Source organism: Gopherus flavomarginatus, chromosome 3 (assembly GCF_025201925.1).
Source record: "Gopherus flavomarginatus isolate rGopFla2 chromosome 3, rGopFla2.mat.asm, whole genome shotgun sequence".
Taxonomy (NCBI): Eukaryota; Metazoa; Chordata; order Testudines; family Testudinidae; genus Gopherus; species Gopherus flavomarginatus.
Genome location: NC_066619.1, coordinates 5,786,256 through 5,803,731, shown reverse-complemented (window position 1 = coordinate 5,803,731; position 17,476 = coordinate 5,786,256). Strand labels below are relative to the sequence as shown.

The 17,476-nt window shown below is 41.2% G+C and overlaps 1 protein-coding gene, 1 long non-coding RNA gene and 2 other non-coding genes across 7 annotated transcripts in view; 1 reads left to right on the top strand and 3 right to left on the bottom strand.

The window, feature by feature from the left end:
- Positions 1-13,983, top strand: part of LOC127046566 (uncharacterized) — a 41,749-nt gene extending 27,766 nt beyond the window's left edge. The window contains exons 2-3 of the long non-coding RNA XR_007773124.1: positions 6,661-6,892; positions 9,430-13,983. This is a non-coding gene — a long non-coding RNA (uncharacterized LOC127046566). The remainder of the gene's footprint in view (positions 1-6,660; positions 6,893-9,429) is intronic.
- UBAP2 (ubiquitin associated protein 2) overlaps positions 1-17,476 on the bottom strand; it is a 130,008-nt gene that overhangs the window by 23,824 nt on the left and 88,708 nt on the right. For 2 of the 4 annotated variants that reach the window (XM_050943541.1, XM_050943543.1), the window contains exons 18-21: positions 14,911-14,950; positions 14,626-14,703; positions 5,015-5,198; positions 1,540-1,606 (exon numbers count right to left, since the gene is read on the bottom strand). In XM_050943541.1, the coding sequence (XP_050799498.1) occupies positions 1,540-1,606; positions 5,015-5,198; positions 14,626-14,703; positions 14,911-14,950 (369 nt within the window). The remainder of the gene's footprint in view (positions 1-1,539; positions 1,607-5,014; positions 5,199-14,625; positions 14,704-14,910; positions 14,951-17,476) is intronic. The other 2 variants (XM_050943545.1, XM_050943544.1) reach the window with 1 other exon arrangement.
- On the bottom strand, positions 3,937-4,019 carry LOC127048521 (small nucleolar RNA SNORD121A). The gene has a single exon (XR_007773713.1). It is a non-coding gene; the product is annotated as a small nucleolar RNA SNORD121A (small nucleolar RNA).
- LOC127048522 (small nucleolar RNA SNORD121A) lies at positions 7,032-7,110 on the bottom strand. Its single transcript, XR_007773714.1, has one exon. It is a non-coding gene; the product is annotated as a small nucleolar RNA SNORD121A (small nucleolar RNA).

Below are 17,476 nucleotides of genomic sequence, written 5' to 3'. Positions count from 1 at the left end.
ACAGGCACTTTACTATGACTTTTTAATGTACCTTGTGGCAAAAATGTCTCTCTCTCCTCCCTTACGTGGAAGTTTCCTCTGGGGCTACATTTGTCTGAGGGATAGGATGGGCAAAGTTCAATGCTAGACCACTGACAGCTTTTATGGCCAATCAATCACAAGCCATCAGCACTAGAGATGAGACCTTGGTACCACTAGAGAGCTGGGAAATTGACCCTCTTCCCTAGTGAGATAAAGCACTTGTCTCAGTCCCTGGGCATTGTGACAATGGCAGACCAGGTGTCAGCTCACGCCTAGGCCTCAACTAAACACTGATGAATGCATAGCTGGAAACCAGTCTGGTTCACCTGTGTGTTAATGTTAGTAAAATAGGTATTAGATTTTTAAAAATATGTTTAGATTTTATGAAATGCTTGTAGGATGTTGCATGTATTAATCTCACTTAATATAATCTAATAACGTGGGGTACAAATGTTAAGTGTTTGCATTGTAAACCTCTGTAACTGTGTAACTCACTAAACAGGAAAGAAGCATTGACTAATGTAAAGGCTGGCTTCCTACAGGTGGTGTTAGGTCCTGTACACAAAAAGACTAACTGAAACCAAATGAGCCACTGTTAAACATGAAAGGACAAAGACTTTGTGAACTGCATTCCTCCTCCCACCCCCATGAAGAGGAGACCGGTGCATGAGCTGATCCCATCAGCTTGAACTCTGGGAGGAAGGGAATAAAAATCCCTGACAAGAAGAAACTGGGTCTTTTATGCTGCTTGGACTCTGAGGAGCAAGCAAAAGATCCCCAGTGCTTGGTATGGGTTAGCCCTAAAGGACTTACAGAGCCTGCTTATAATAGGCGCATCTATCACTTTTTGGAATTTAAGACTAACTCATTTGTGTGTATGTTTACCTGCTTTATCCTTGTAAATAACTCATTTATTTTTCTTAGTTTATTATAGGATTGGCTACAAGTGTTGTCTTTGATATAGAATGTAAGGTGCAATTGACCCGGGTAAGTGACTAGCCTTTTGGGACTGAGAGTAACCTGAATATTGACTTTTGGTGTAATGGGACCATCTCTCACAAAGGCAAGCTTGCACGGGTGGCAAGACAGATGAGTGCGCCCAAGGGGCCTGTCTGTGAGCCCATGTTAAGGCTGAAATAATGCTTTAGGAGTTCACACTTGATACTTGGTTGGTGAAAGCTAAGAACAGAATTCAAAACTAGTTTGAGACTTGTGCCCTGCTTCTTAGCCGTCTGCCCTGAGGCTGGTACCACTCCAGACAGCTTGATAGGCATCTTAAACCTTTATCAGGAAAACTGACTGTAGATTTAATGAGACAAGGTGGGTGAAGTAAAATCTTTTATTGGACCAACTTTCGAGTTTACACAGAGCTCTTCTTCAGCTCTGGGAAAACAAACTCAAGAGTGTCGCAGCTAAATGCAATGCGGAACAGATTGTTTAGCATAAGTAGATAACATATTTCAACACTGCAGACAACAATGTAGACTTAATAGCGGTTATGACTCAAACAGGACTTACTGCATGTGAGGTACTTGCAGACAGCACTGCAGCAGAGGAGAGGCTGCTCTGATGATTAGAGAGGGAACTAGAAAGACAAATTTTAAAGGATTAATCAATAAAACTAAACTAAACAGACTAATCATCCTGAAATTTCTCACAACTGCACATTATAAAAGCATTTAAAAATACTTTAATGTTTTAGTGATTTATTTTAACACTAAAAGTTATTGATATATACAGAAAACCACTTCTGGAATCAAAAGCAACATAAAGTCAAAGATCTTCTTATAGTGGAAAATGGCAATTAACTACCATCCTCTCAGTGTTATAAGAAATTCATTGTGACTGACAAGACGACATTGCTCATTAGTGCTTGTAAATATCTCATGTTTTAAATGAGTAAAAGTTTCTTATGGAGTTGCCAAAGCAATGACAAGCCATTTATAATAAGAAACAGAATTCCATCTGAATTCAACTGCATAATACTGACCCCACTAATGAACATTACAGAGTATTACCACCACAATTCTGCTAATGGTCTCAACACCTTCACGAAAATGGGGAACACAGAAGTGTAGATTAAAAACGGTGAACTAAAAGCAGGAAGAACACTTGTCATATAGAACACCAAAAGGGAATTCCAGCTTCAAAGAGAAATCACACCACGGAGCCCCCAAATCCATTTTAATCACTCACAACATGCATACATAATACTACGTATCTTCTATTGTTATCTGTAGCATTGTTGTAGCCATATTGGTCCCAGGATTAGAGAGAGAGGGAGGGTGAGGTAATATCTTTTATTGGACCAACTTCTGAAGAAGAGCTCTGTGGAACTCAAAAGCTTGTCTCTTTCACCAACAGAAGTTGGTCCAATAAGATATTACCTCACCCACCTTGTCACTCTTATACACAAACTAATTCCCATTATGTTTTAAAATATTCAAACAGTGTCAAACTCTGGGAATCAGAGCATGTTAAAGCGTCCATCACACAGAATAGCCACTACAGAAATTCTAGGTAGAAACACAGTCAGAAGATACAGGAAGAGTGGTTCAAACAAAAATTAAAAAAAGACTAAACAATAGGAGTTTGCATGGATCTGTATGTCATGTAGACTCTTCAAGCTAGGATTCTGAGCTCTCAAACCTTCACAGCTTTAGGCAGGTCTCCACTTTCTGAATTTAAAAAAATTGATTACCAAAGTACACTCTTCATTTAATCAGATGATTTAAAGACCTAAATCCCTCATCTTGTTTACAAAGGAAAAGCTTCATTTCTCCTGAGAGCTATAGAATTATAAAGGACAGAACTCAGCCTTGAAATCAACAAATGATCAGCTCCTTTTGCAACAGTAAGGACCTTGTTTTTCACCATCAGGGGTTCACATACATTAGGGCAGTTCTCAGAGGCAGACTTACTCCTCAGAAGTCTCCTAGCAGAAATGAATCTACATTCTTCCTGCCAGATGTGAATCTTCTGATGCCTCATCAGCAGAAGAAATACTGTCTTCCCAGTTCCTACATTTTCAGGCAAGCCAGCCATTCTCAAACTCCTAACCTTAATTTTTTAATCAACTCTCATTTCTTGTTTTGTTTTTCTCCTCCTTGAGTTAGACTGTCCCCCCACATCCAGCACAACTCAGCTAGTTTATTTTCAGGGGAAAGGCTCAACATTTTTGTAAATAGTGGAAATGGACTCTTGTAGAGATTCTACTTTTAGGGAGTACATTCATTCTTCCCACAACTACTTGTTTTCTATCAATCAAGGAGTCCCACCTCCAAGCTTATAGTGCTAACAGCAACACCAGCACCAGATTTCAGCAACAGTCCTGTAAAAGCCTTCTTGGCAGGTGATTAAAGCTTGTTCTTGGTCATTTAAAATGCTTAACAGCTTCACCTTTCCTCCCACCCCAAAACTAATGCCACCCCAGCAAAATAAGGAGCAAGCAAAATGGAACCACCACAAATAAAGCCAATCATCCAGAAGAGTAAAGCAGCTCAGAACCAGGTCTGCTCATCACGCACACATCTATATGCTCCCTTGAGAATTCTGGCAATAAGAAAGCCCCATTCATGTCAATGAGGAGCAGGAGGACAAGTGTCCTGACCATGATTAAATACAGGCATTTTCTTTGCAGATGCACCAGTGGTGTTTATAACCAGACTGAAAGTTAATACTGTAGGGCATTTCCTAATTCAGGACCAGGCCCTTTGAGGCATGTCAAGGAGGAGACCCAGCATACACCTCTGCAGCTTTATGGATCAATTTCACTAAGACTTTTAGTGCCTCCCTCTCCTGCAGCCACCAGGATGAGGAGACACTGTGGCAGAAGAAGGGAAACGGTTCAGTCATGCACAGGTAGTTTTTGAAATGCACATTCCCTCGACACCTTGATTCATCAGGGAGCCCACTACTGAAAAGACTCAGACTCATGAGCTGTCTGCACATGCAAGTCAGATATGTGCTTGGAAATCAGGCATCACTGTCTTTTCAGGTTACTTCAAGTCTGCCCCACATCATGCACACCCAAACCCAAATTTCTAGCCAGGCGCCTCGCTCATCGTTTGTGAAGCGCTTTGGATCCCTTTTGGATGAAAGGTGGTACAGCAAAAATGTGAGAGATCAAGTCTCCGGTGAAAGGAATAATTCCAAGTATTTGAGGCATTTAAGACTTCACTCAACACTGGCTGTCCAACAGGGCACGAATGCACTAGCTGGGAGATGGACAACACCCATTAGGCCCTGGTTCAATCCATTGCTAAATTCAAGAAATAAAGTGCAGAGGTCAAACAGCACAAGTAGTTTATATAATTAATACAGACTCACGATGACACCTGTTCAAGAACGAAGCTTTAATTATGTGCAGTGGGAAACAAACAGCAGGCACAGAAGAGCTGAGTGGTGATGGACAGAACTTCCCAGAGCTTCAGTCTGATAGTTCACATTTCCTCAAGGAAGCATCTTAGCAAGAAGCACTAGGAACCACTCAGCCCTCAGTCCCAATGTAGACATTTTTTACTTTAAATGTGTGACAATCAAGGATTTAAACATCTACAACATTTAAATATGGTCAGAAAAGCAACGGCTAAAGAATTGGATTTTTATAGGCTAAAAAACTGGACAGGTCAATAGCTGGTGCTGTGGACACGGCAGCAGAAACACCAAATGAATGTATGAGTGTCTCATTTGGAATCCACTATTGGCTATGCTGAAGCAGCAGATCCTTAAATAGGATATTGCTGCTAAATCTATGAAACTCCAAGAACAGAGATCTGTGGGCACAGTACTGCTGAAATGTAGCATGTGGTTCTTATATTCCAACCAGACACATTATCCTGGATCTCTTATGAATACCTATCCTAGTTCAGGTTAAAACAAGAGAGGGGGCCGCATTTACCTGGAGTCACCTTGTACACTGACCCATATCTATCCTGCGCACACTGCCACTAAGCCCAAATTCAACCCGTTTTCCTTTGTCCTCCTACTGTACCTGCTTAACTGGGAGAGTGAGCTGCTGGCCAAGTCACTGGACTGGGGTAGGCTGGGTAACGCTGCTGTGTGCTGTGGAGCTGAAGGCAGAAGCGAAGCAGTGGAGGACGCCGTGCTAGGTAGAGACGCCGCAGTAGGTAGCGAGGGAGAGGTTTCTGTCTTAGACGTTGGAACTGATGAAGTAGCTGCAAGTTAGAAAAAGCCAATCAGAAAGGAATTCCAGCACACACAACCCCATGTATTTGATTGAGGAACAGAGAGACTTTAAGGCAAGCCAGCACATTCCAGTCAATTTACCAGTGTGTGATGAATTGGAACCGACGACTTAGTGACCTGCTTGACTTGGCTATTGGAGTAAATTCCACAAGCACTGGTAAAGCCATACCATCTTTCCTTTGGCAGGGCTAAGGTTTTCATTAGTAGATTTTTAATGAGTGACATTCCTTTATTTATCTATCGTCATCTTTTTATTTTTTTGGCACCCACTGGTCTGTCACTCCCCTGCTTTGAATCTCCCGCATTCATTCCAATCTTCTTTCACATCAATTTTGAACTCCTCGTCCTCACTTTCAGGGCCCTTCCCAACCTTAGCCTACATCTCTGTTCCTCTCCTAACTGGCCCACTTCCACCCTATGCTCTACAACAGGGGTTGGCAACCTTTCAGAAGTGGTGTGCTGAGTCTTCAGTTAGTCACTCTAATTTAAGGTTTCATGTGCCAGTAATACATTAACATTTTTAGAAGGTCTCTTTCTATAAGTCTATAATATGTAACTAAACTATTGTTGTATGTAAGTAAATAAGGTTTTTAAAATGTTTAAGAAACTTCATTTAAAATTAAATTAAAATGCAGAGCCCCCCGGACCGGTGGCCAGGACCCAGCAGTGTGAGGTCTACTGAAAAATCAGCTCATGTGCCGCCTTTTGCATGCGTGCCATAGGTTGCCTACTCCTGCTCTACAAACACAGCATGTCTTTATAATCCCATAGTGATCTACTCTTACAACCTTGTGCTTTTGCCCATGCCTGGAGCATCATCCACAACCCTGAAGTAGCCACTTCCTCACTGTCTTTCCTCAAGACTCACTTATTTTGGGTAGATGACCTCCATTCTTGCCCTCTCTATAGGGTTTTTCACACTCAGATTTCCATCTCAATGGCTTTATTAGTCAAGAATGAAGAACTGCTAGCTGTAAAAAAACTGCAGACACCAAATTCACTAGAAAATAAAGGAGCTAGTGGCTTGTATGCAACTAAGGTAACACTCTGTGCATCTTTCAATTCCCTTTTCTTCCTCCCCCATATCACTCTGCTCTTCTTGTTACACCTAGTCTAACTTGAAGCGAAACCGTGACAAGGATCTGTTGTATCTATGATGCTGTAGAAATAAAAAAATTTAATCTATTTGTAAACAAGAACAAGACACTGTTTTGATACTCTTCAAGTGAGTTTTGGACAAAAAAAATATTACGTACAACTTACTGGTTCAGAGTAGCAAGGAAGTACATCCCTTTAATAAATGGTTTACAAGTATTTGTGAAGTGCTGACCATGAAACAAAACAAGCTACATTCAAACATAACATCCTTTCATTGAGCACTTTTGGTGACTCAAACAGATGACTAACATGACTTTGTTTTACTCATCCTAGGATGGAAAATGCTGAGAATGAACTGTTCTACTGTTAAAAAAGTCACCTACTTATTACAAATGCACCTTTCCCGGGGATCGCTGCCTTGTAATTTTAAGCTGGAGGATTCTAGGACAGTAATGTAATTACCCTGTTAAATCCATGCTGTTGTTCTGTGATGTCCCATGAAGAACTTCAATTACAACATGGAAATTCACAAGTTCTCAAACTACTTGCTGAAATTCACAAGCAGGTACACTGAACAGCCATTTGCTGCTAAGCTTCAGAAGGCCAGTTACGCCTTTCATACAGCTCTATCTTTTTATACCTCATGGTTTCAGTGACTACGCTCCAATGAGTTAACTATTAACTGGTATGCAAAATACAAGTGGGATGAAAAGACTCAGTCTTAAGTGTCCACAGTACAATTCAGATATGTGCTTGGAAGTTAAGCATCATTGTCTTTCCATGTTAGCTGTTTTGTTCTAACTCTCCAAGGCCCCCAGTCAGGATCAGGTCCTCCCAATGTGTTAGGTGCTATACAAACAAATATTAACAGTGACTACACTTGAGAACTTACAGTCTGAAACCAAGTGCAATGAGTATGAGAAACAAAGAGAGGGAAGGGAGGACGAGGGTGATGAAAATAAAAGCATGTAGTGACACAGGGAGCAACTGCACTACATGATGGTTCATGAAGATGCCATTTAAAAAAAATAAAACTAGCTGGTCCTGATAGACACACAAGCCACTGCTGACTGGCTGAATTCTTGTTAGGGTCAAAGCAGAAATGGATTTTGAGGAGGGATCTGAAGGAGGAGGTAGTGACTATCCAGATCACTCAGACTCAGAGAGGGTGCTGCATGCATAAGGGGTGGCACAGAAGGAGAAGCTGATAATTGGATGAACAAGGCTGGCATCCCTTTGCAGAGGGGGAAGCAGCCAGGGTAACACTATAAGAGACAAGGCAGGACAAGCAAGGCGGGAGGGGAGAAAGAGTCATGAAGGGCCTAGACAGGAAGGACAAGACACTTGCACAGGATGTGTTCAGATTACATAAGAATGGCCAAACTGGGTCAGACCAAAGGTCCATCGAGCCCAGTATCCCGTCCTCTGACAGTGGCCAATGGCAGGTGCCCCAAAGGGAATGAACAGACAGGTTACCATCAAGTGATCCAAGCCCTGTCACCCAATCCCAGTTGCTGGCAAACAGAGGCTAGGGACACCATCCCTGCCCATCCTGGCTAATAGCCACTGATGGACCTATCTCCCATGAATCTACCTCCCTTTTCAACCCTGTTATAGTATTGGCCTATAGTATTGGTATAGTATTAGAAAGGGGAAACCAGGCAAGAGAACTGAAGAGAGGAGTGACATAGTTAGGGCAATGGGCAGGAATATAGTCCCAGCTGTCATATTTTGAAAGGATAGGAGGAGTTGGGGAAGGCATGATGTGGAAATCAGAGAGAAGGTGACAGAAGTCAAGATGGACGATTAGGAGGACTTGGACTAGAGTTGTAACAGCATGGACAGAAAGAAAAAGGTCACAGTTTGAGTGTGTTAAGGAAAAAAAGGAAGGATTTGAACATAGCCTGGATGTGTAGGGTAAGTGTAGGAGGAGTCAAAGATGGTTCCCAGTTTACAAACCTGTATAACAGAAGACAGTAATGTTGAAATTGAGGATTGGGGGTGGGCAGAGGGGACTCTCTATGAGCTCGATCGGGGTTGGCAACATCTGGCACGCGGCTCGCCATGGTAAGTCTCCTAGTGGGCTAGGCCAGTTTGTTTACCTGCTGCGTTGCCAGGTTCGGTGTACCGCAGCTCCCACAGGCCACGGTTCACCGTCCCAGGCCAATGGGGGCAGCGGGAAGCAGCGTGGGCAAGAGATGTGCTGGTCGCGGCTTCCCGCAACCCCCATTGGCCTGGGACAGCAAACTGCGGCCAGTGGGAGCCACGGTCCACCAAACTTGTCAACGCAGCAGGTAAACAAACTCGCCCGGCCTGTCAGGGGGCTTACCCTGGTGAGTTGCGTGCCAGAGGCTGCCAACCCCTGAGCTAGATTCTAGAACAAATGCATAAAATTTAAGAGTTCTGAGGTCAGTTAAGGATGATTTACTTTGCACAGCAAAGAATTTGAGACTTAAAAAGTAGCCAAGTGAGCCTTCAGAGAACTTTGTAACTTGGGAGATGAACAAATGCAATAAATAAAGCAGGTCACTGTGCTACAGACAGGTAACTTCCACAGCTCCCTTGTGGCAGCTCGTGTTTGGATTGTAAACCAATTTTCAACTGGAACAGTATTTTACAGATATTTTGAGAGCAACTGATTCAAAGATGGTAAATCAGCAGTCTCACAAGCTTTTTTTTTCAAACCTTAAACTGAATTTTGTGCTGATGAAAACATGCCAGGTTTACAGATCTGGATACTCAAGACCTCTGTTCACAAAACTTGTATAAGAAATGAGAACTTGAAGGACAAACTGCCCTACTTCTGACGCCAACCTTGAGGGTGGTTTTTGAGAGATGGATACCTTCCCAGAGTTGGGATGGGCACAAGGTGTGGGGCTGAGGGGGTGGGTTTACAGGGAGATCAATCTGTGCTGCAACCCATAAAAAGGAACACAGACATGCTCACATAGGGCAGAAAAGCATAGTGTTATTGATAATAATAGGAATACCAGAAGTGATCCACAGGGGGTACAACCAGTAAGATAATACATGAAAAAAGGTTAAGCAAAAAGGCCAAACAAACACTGCCTATGCATCAGCATGTTTTTTGCTCTACTGCAGCAGACAAGCCATCCAGCAGAGGGAACATTTTAGCCAACCTTATTCCCAGAAGTTTGCTGCAGGACAACAAAAGATAACAAAACAAAGCCACATTCTTTTTGAACTTCACTAAAAATAAAATTATGATCTATCTCTTCTCCAAATGGGAAGCTGGAAAATTGGTAAGAAACATCTGGTTGACATCAATGTGGCATGAGAATTAAAAAAATAAAACTGGGAACTTCCCGGTGACTCCAAGTCTATTCAGTGTTACACATCTGGGAGCAAATTTAATAAGACTGATTAAACATTTCATTATTAGCAAACAGGTAAAAGTGCAGCTCACAAGAAAATACCGGGTTACAGTTACCAGTGCCTTGTCCCTTTAAAAATTGAAGGTCTGCAAAGTCACTTGAAATACAGTTTCAGAAAAGCATGAGAGAAATTAAATGACAAACCCCTGGGGAAAATGTGTCAACCTATCCCAGAAAACCACCAATTTTAAAGAAAGATTGTAAAATAACAGACACAAGTGAGTTAGGTGGTATTTTCCACACCTTGTCTCTCTAATATGCTGGGACCAGCACGGCTACACCACCACTGTAAATATTTAAAAGCAACAGGACAGATTGGGAACTCCCCCAAAAGGATAGAATAACTGAGGCTAAGCAGTCTGAGTTATCAAACTGAAAGTGCGATTTGAAAGGGGTACACTGAGATAACAGAAGCTGTGATTAGGACAGTTTGCCTTGGACTGAGCCTCAGGAGCTAGCTGGAAGGAAAAAACTAACCAAGCCTGCCAAAACTGAGGAACATCTCAAGGTCTTATAACCGGGGAAAAGATGCAACTGCACTTCACCTGCAGCTCTTAAGCCCAGCGCAAGAGCCAAAGGACACGTCAGGATTTCCTAGTCTGAGCACTTGATTTCAGAGAGAAAGTTCTGTTTGCCTCACGAGGAGCTGACTCTGACCTAAGATATAACCATGTCCTTGCAACAAAACACATTCCTCTGTTCAGTCGTGACAGGATATTCAGACTGTGATGCAACCTTGTCTAAAAGATAATCAAGTTGCACATGAGACCTTGTTTGAGAAGCTGCACACTGCTGTAGCTGAGGAAGCAGAGAAACACCACAAGTTGGGGAATGGAGCGCATGCTATGGCAGCAGCTTGTAATTCTGTGAAACTGCCATATACAGACAGAGCACAGGTCAGAAGGGGAAGCAGCACCTCCTCCTGAGTGAAAGGAATCTCCAAAGGTGACTTGCTGATGGATGAGATAAGGGAACTAAAGGCCAGTATTGATGAACTCAAAGGCGCAGGAGCTGAAATCAGTATAAGCAGCAAGCTGTCTGGGTGCACACAAAAGAGCTGAATGGTACAAGCACACATGCAGGCAGGCAACCCCAGAAAAGAGGATTTGTTGGCTGCAGACCATCTGGCAGAGGCGGTACTTGTGACCACCATTTCAGATGTGGCAGTACAGAACACTACCAGTCAGATGTCATGCAGGAAAATCACAAGAGAGCAGAGGCAAAGCCGACACTATCAGATCTACCAGAATGGCCTGTATTTACCATTAAACACCCAAGCTGCAACCCAGAGTACCCAATTTAGGGTATGTCCACACTACAAGTGCTACAGCAGCACAAGTTGCAGCACTCCAGCTACACCAATGTAGTGTAGACACTTGCTATAGCAACAAACGGGGTTTTTTCCCCATCACTAATAAATCCATCCTCTCGAGAGACAGCTACGTTGTTAGAAGATGATATGGTATGACGTATGCATTTCCCTACCTGGACAATGTTCTTGTGGACAGTGGCACTTTTGAAGAACACACAGAGAACGTAAGGAGAGCATTGCAACAGTCACAGAATAATTAAGATGAAAGTTTCTAGATATGACCTTTAAAACATTACTTGGGAATGGTGGTATCTGATAAAGGTTACAAGACGGCTCCAACTGACACCTTGATTCTGTGCTCTGGCAGAGAAATCACGGAACACAATAGGGGAACTCTGTAAACTGCTAGGCTTCATCATCTACTATCGAAGCTACATTCCAGACTTTTCTAGAATAGCACAGCCACTGTATGACTTGCTGATTGTTTCACTGGAATCTGACTCATCACTGTCAAAAGTGGCTTGGAAAAAGAAGAAAGCTAAAGGGTAAGGAGAGGCATTTGGACAGATATACTCCAAACAGCCACTTCTCTGGACTGAGCATCATCAAAACGTTTTAAAACACAAACGGCAGCCTATCCTGATTTTGCGTAACCCTTTATCCTTCATGCAGATGCTTCCAATAAGGAACTAAGTGCAGTCTTCTATTAAATGTCAAGAAAGTAAATAGAGTAATTGGTATGAGTCAAGAACATGTACTACAGCTAAGGAGAATTATCACTTTCGCTAAGGAAAGCTGGAGTTTCTACCTTTGAAGTGGGCTGTTACTGACCAATTCCATGATTATTTCTATACACACAAAACCCATAGTTTACAGCAACAGCAACCTGCTAACCTATGCTTTCACTTCTGCCAGGCTGAATGCCACAGCATACAGGCTTCAGAATTAGCTGACTAACTTCAAAGTTAAATATCATCTAGGGAAATCTAATGTGAAGCCAGATGATTTATCCAGAGTGCCCCTTGATATGGAAAAATATATGACAGAATGCACAAGAGAGACAAAAAAAGATTTTAATGCTGTCTTTCAGTCCTTGGATGTACAAAAAGATGACATGGTATCTTAGTCAGCAGCTGTTACTACCACCCCTTTGCCAGTAGAAACTCATCTCCATGGGTATTAAATCCACCATAAAACCATTTCCACAAGATGACATTTTGGAAGTTCTAAACAAAGATGCAGCTGTTGCTAAAATTCTTCATTATAAATCCATGAGGTAAAGACAAAATAACCAAGAGAACACAGGAGGCTATGGTAATATGCGTGTGAATCACACCATTGCATCTGGAAACGGAATACTTTACCGAAAAACCAAGTTACAAAATCAATTGGTATTACCTGAAAAATAAATAAGAAAGGGAATCAAGAGCTACATGAAGAGATGCATCCGACGAAGTGGGTATTCACCCACAAAAGCTCATGCTCCAAAACGTCTGTTAGTCTATAAGGTGCCACAGGACTCTTTGCTGCTTATGAAGAGATGGGACATTTAAGACCAGAGAAAGTAATCGGTCTTTCAAGAGATTGGTTTAATTGGCCACAGATGAAGGCAAAGATCAAACATTATGTTACTAGAGTCTGTACGAGTCAAGCAAAAGAAACCTCACCAGCCAACTAACAGTTACAATAGAACCATTTAAGTGTGAAAATAATGTATTCAGAAAGTTGTAGCACTATCGTTTCAATTTTACATCTCTCACAACCCCCTACCACCCATAAGGTAATGGGCAGGTAGAAAGACAGAACTGAACTCTTCGCTATGTTGTGAACCTTGCTAGAAGAACAAAAGTCAAGCTGGAAAGTCTTCTTTAAATAAGATCATCTAAGTCTCTAACTGTACACAAAATGAAGCTACAGAGTTCTCCTCTCTATGTATTATATGGAAGATCACCATGTTTGCCCATTGACATTGCATTTGGTTTACCTATAAACTCAATGTACACCTGGGCACCATAAAGATTAAGCTGAGAAATGGATACAGCAGATGAAAGAAGCCTATGAACTGGCATCAAAGTGTTCTCAAAAATCTGCTACTGGTGGTAAATATCACTATGGTCAAAAAGCGCATGGTGCTGCCCTCCTGCTGGTGACAATGCTTGTGCAGAATCTTTCAGAGAAGGTGACCAGGAAAATTAAGATCCTATTGGGAAGATAAGATTCATGTTTTATTTGAAAAGAAAGGGAATAGTCCAGTCTATGAATTAAAAAGCAAAAGATGGGAAAGGATGTTTTCAAGAGTTCTCCACTGCAATCTTTTAGTTCCCTGTGACAGCTTGCTCTTGGATGTAACACCTTCTAAACCACAACAAAGGAAGAAACAGAGACCAAGGCAAACTAGCGCAACAAGAGATAAAGATGAGAACAAGCATTTGGACTTCAGTGATTATGATAATGAGAGTGAAGATGAATTACATTATGTGATGGTACCAGATTCTGTGAATTCCAAGACAGAAGCATTTCATCCACATCTGGGAAATGAGGATGTGGTTGACCCTATGAATTTGGAAACTGCATTAGACTGATGTGTTATTCACACCAGCCACTGAAAAATATGAATGGCAAAATGAGACAATGCAACCTGAAATCAGCAGTGCACAAGAGGGCAGATCACCAGAACAATCCACTGACACACCAGGTCATCCAACTAGAAAAAGATGAGCCACACAGACCAAAAATATGAACATTTAGGGACACCTACTTATCAGTGCCTAAATCAAACTACTGAACTAGTGAATGCACCATTTGGCTATCCTCATGTTTGTCAGATGACATACCGAATGCCTATTCTTGTACCTTATCCTGCAGTCTATCCAAGATACATGTAACACAAGTAAAGTGATATTGACTCATGGTCTACTGCTCTAAAATTAAATGACACATTTTATAATTCTGGAAAGTTTGTTATGATGTTAATTTAGTATGTTCCCTAGATAGTCTGCCATATGCCCACTGACTTCGAGTTATCATGATTATATCACTGCTCATACAGAACTTTTATTTCTTAATATATGAATATCTTTAAGGATCTACGGTGTTCAGAACTGACTGTTCAGTTGGATTTTGGAACTAAAATTGCCAGACTTTCTGCTTATTATGAAAAACTGAAGAGAGATGCATACATTTCCACCATCAGTACCAGAACGTGTGAGACACACATCCAAAGACACAGTTGAGAATGAAAATTACAAGTTTGGGCATAAACTTTAGTGGGTTAAAATTAGCATCACTTCATCAGATGCTAAAACCCACTTCATCAGATTGCATCTGATGAAGTGGGTTTTAGACCACGAAAGCTTATGCCCAAATAAATTTGTTAGTCTCTAAGGTGACACAAGGACTCCTCGGTGTTTCTGCTGATACAGACTAACATAGCTATCCCTCAAACCATTTACGAGTTTGTGCAACTTGTAGACTTCCAATAAATCAAATGAATGGACTGTATGTTATACATAGTTAACAGAAATGTTGGGACAATGTTACATTTACATGGGGGGAGTGCAGCACTCAAGGGAACATCAGGGTTATATTTACCTATGCTCTGTCCCTTTAAGAATTGATGGTTTGCTGAGGGACTCAGAGGGGACAGCTCTGGTTGTGGCAGCATGTGCTCTGAAAGGACAGAGTAGCAATGGGGCTTGTGCAAGCTGTGTGTTTATTTTCTGGTACCAAGTTTAAAACTCAAACTGTTCAGCCAAAAATTAAACAAGGTTTTGTACAACTTTCTCTAAAAGAGATCTATTACAATGGTGTGCATGTTGAAGGGTAGGGGACGGTCAGAAAAACAGTTGTGTCTATAGTGAAGCTTTATAAACTTACTGTCAAGAGTTGGCTGTGTTCGAACACCACTGTGCCCATTCTGTAAACAAAGGAAAAACAAATGAGTATACAGAGGTGGTATTAAAAATCCTACATGATTCAGACATTTAATAGGCTGCTCATTGCAAAACTTTATATTCATTCCAAACTGAAAGTCAAGAGGGATGTAAAATAATCGACTGCCATTCCTTGGGCTAAACCAGGGGTAGGCAACCTATGGCACAGGTGCTGAAGGCGGCATGCGAGCTAATTTTCAGTGGCACTCACACTGCCTGGGTCCTGGCTACTGCTCCAGGGGGCTCTGCATTTTATTTAATTTTAAATGAAGCTTCTTAAACATTTTAAAGACCTTATTTACTTTACATACAACAATAGTTTAGTTATATATTATAGACTTACAGAAAGAGACCTTCTAAAAACACTAAAATGTATTACTGGCACGTGAAACCTTAAATTAGAGTGAATGAATGAAGACTCAGCACACCACTTCTGAAAGACTGCCGACTCCTGGGCTAAATTATATCGTAGGAAAGTGTAGGTACAATGTTTGAGAGAGACATCTCAGGGACACAGGAATAAAAATGAAACAAGAAGGTTGTATGAATGAGTGATGGTAAAGTCAGGGATACGTGAGAGACTGTTGTCTCCCTGATCTAACAGAACACACAATTGCATCTAGACAAATTAGAGAGAGAGGCTGGAACTCTCCATTGGGAGATAAAGTTTGAGAGGAAACAATTGCTTCTTGGATCATCCTGAGCACCATCACATAGGACTTGGTTCAGAAGGTAAATGTGATTGAGCCATTAAGTTACAGAGACCAGAACATAATTCTGTTTGAAATTGCTGCAAGGAGCTCATATGGAGAAATACAAAGAAGATGTTATTGTCATTTAGATTCACAGATCTGCAGATTCCAAGGCCAGAAGGGACCATCATGATTATCTAATCTGACCTCCTGTATAACACAGGCCAGAGAACTGCCCCCAAAATAATCCCTAGAGCAGATCTTTTAGAAAAACATCAAACTTGATTTAAAAATTGCTGGTGACAGAGAATCCATGGCAACCCTTGGTAAGTGTTTCAAATGGTTATGACCCTCACTGTTACAAATTTATGCCTTATTTCCAGTCTGAATTTGTCTAGCTTTGACTTTCAGCCACTGGATCCTGTTATACATTTCTCTGCTATCTTGAAAAAAGTCCTTTATCAAATGTGTAATCCCCATTTAGGTACTTATAAGACCATAATCACGTCATCCCTTAACTTTCTCTTTGTTAAGCTAAATCAACTGAGCTCCTTGAGTATATCACGATAGGGCTTCTTTTCTAATCCTTAAATCATTCTTGCAGCACTTCTCCAAACCCTCTCCAAATTATCAACACCCTTCTTGAATTGTGGACATGAGACTTGGACACTGTATTTTAACAGCAGTCACATCAGCGGCAAAAACAGAGGTAAAATAACTTAGCTACTTCTGCATGAGATTCCCTTTTTTATGCATCCAAGGATCGCATTAGCTCTTTTGGCCACAATGTCACACTGGGAGCTCACGTTCACCTGATTAGACAACATGACCCCCAGATCTTTTGCAGAATCATTGCTTCCCAAGACACAGTTCTCCATGCTGTAAGTATGGTCTATGTTCTTTTTTTCCTAGATATTGATATTTAGCTGCATTAAAACACACATTGTTTGCTTTCATATAGTTTATCAAGTGATCCACATTACTCTGAATCGGTGACCTGTCTGTTATTTACCACCTCCCCCAGTTTGTGTGTCATCTGCAAACTTTATCAGTGATTATTTTATGTTGTTTTCCTCTAGGTAATTAATAAAAAAGCTCAACAGTGTAGAACCAAGAACAGATCTCTGTAGGATCTCACTAGAAACATACCTACTCGATGATGATTCCCCGTTTACAATTACAATTTAAGACCTATCCATCAGCCAACTTTTAATCCATTTAATGTGTGCCTTGTTAATAATATATCATTCTAGATTTTTAATAAAAATGTCAGCCAGCGCCAAGTCAAACGCCTCACAGAAGTCTACGTATATTGCATCAAACACTATTATCTATCAACCAAATGCATAATCTCATCACAAAAGGATACCAAGTTAGTTTGGCAGGATCTAATTTTTATAAACCTGTGTTGATTGGCATTAACCCTCCTATAATTCTTGATTAGTTGAGCCCTGTATCAGCTACTCCATTATCTTGCTCAGGATCAATGTCAGAGTGACAAGCTTATAATTACTCAGGTCATCCTATCTACCCTTTTTAAATAATGGCACAACATGAGCTTTCTTCATCTTCTGGAACTTCCTCAGCATCCTCCCCAAGACTTACCGAAACTCGTAACTCATCACTAACAGCCCAGTGAATTCTTCAGCCATCTCTTTTTATATTCTTGGATGCAAGTTATGTGGATCTGCTGACCTTGTGATCTTTAAAATGTAATGAGCATGTTCTCTTTGCTCTTGTATTTTTTTTTTTTTATTTAACATTTATAATGTGGTTGTGCCTGAAGGCCCTAACCAGGTCAGGTCCCACTGTGTTATA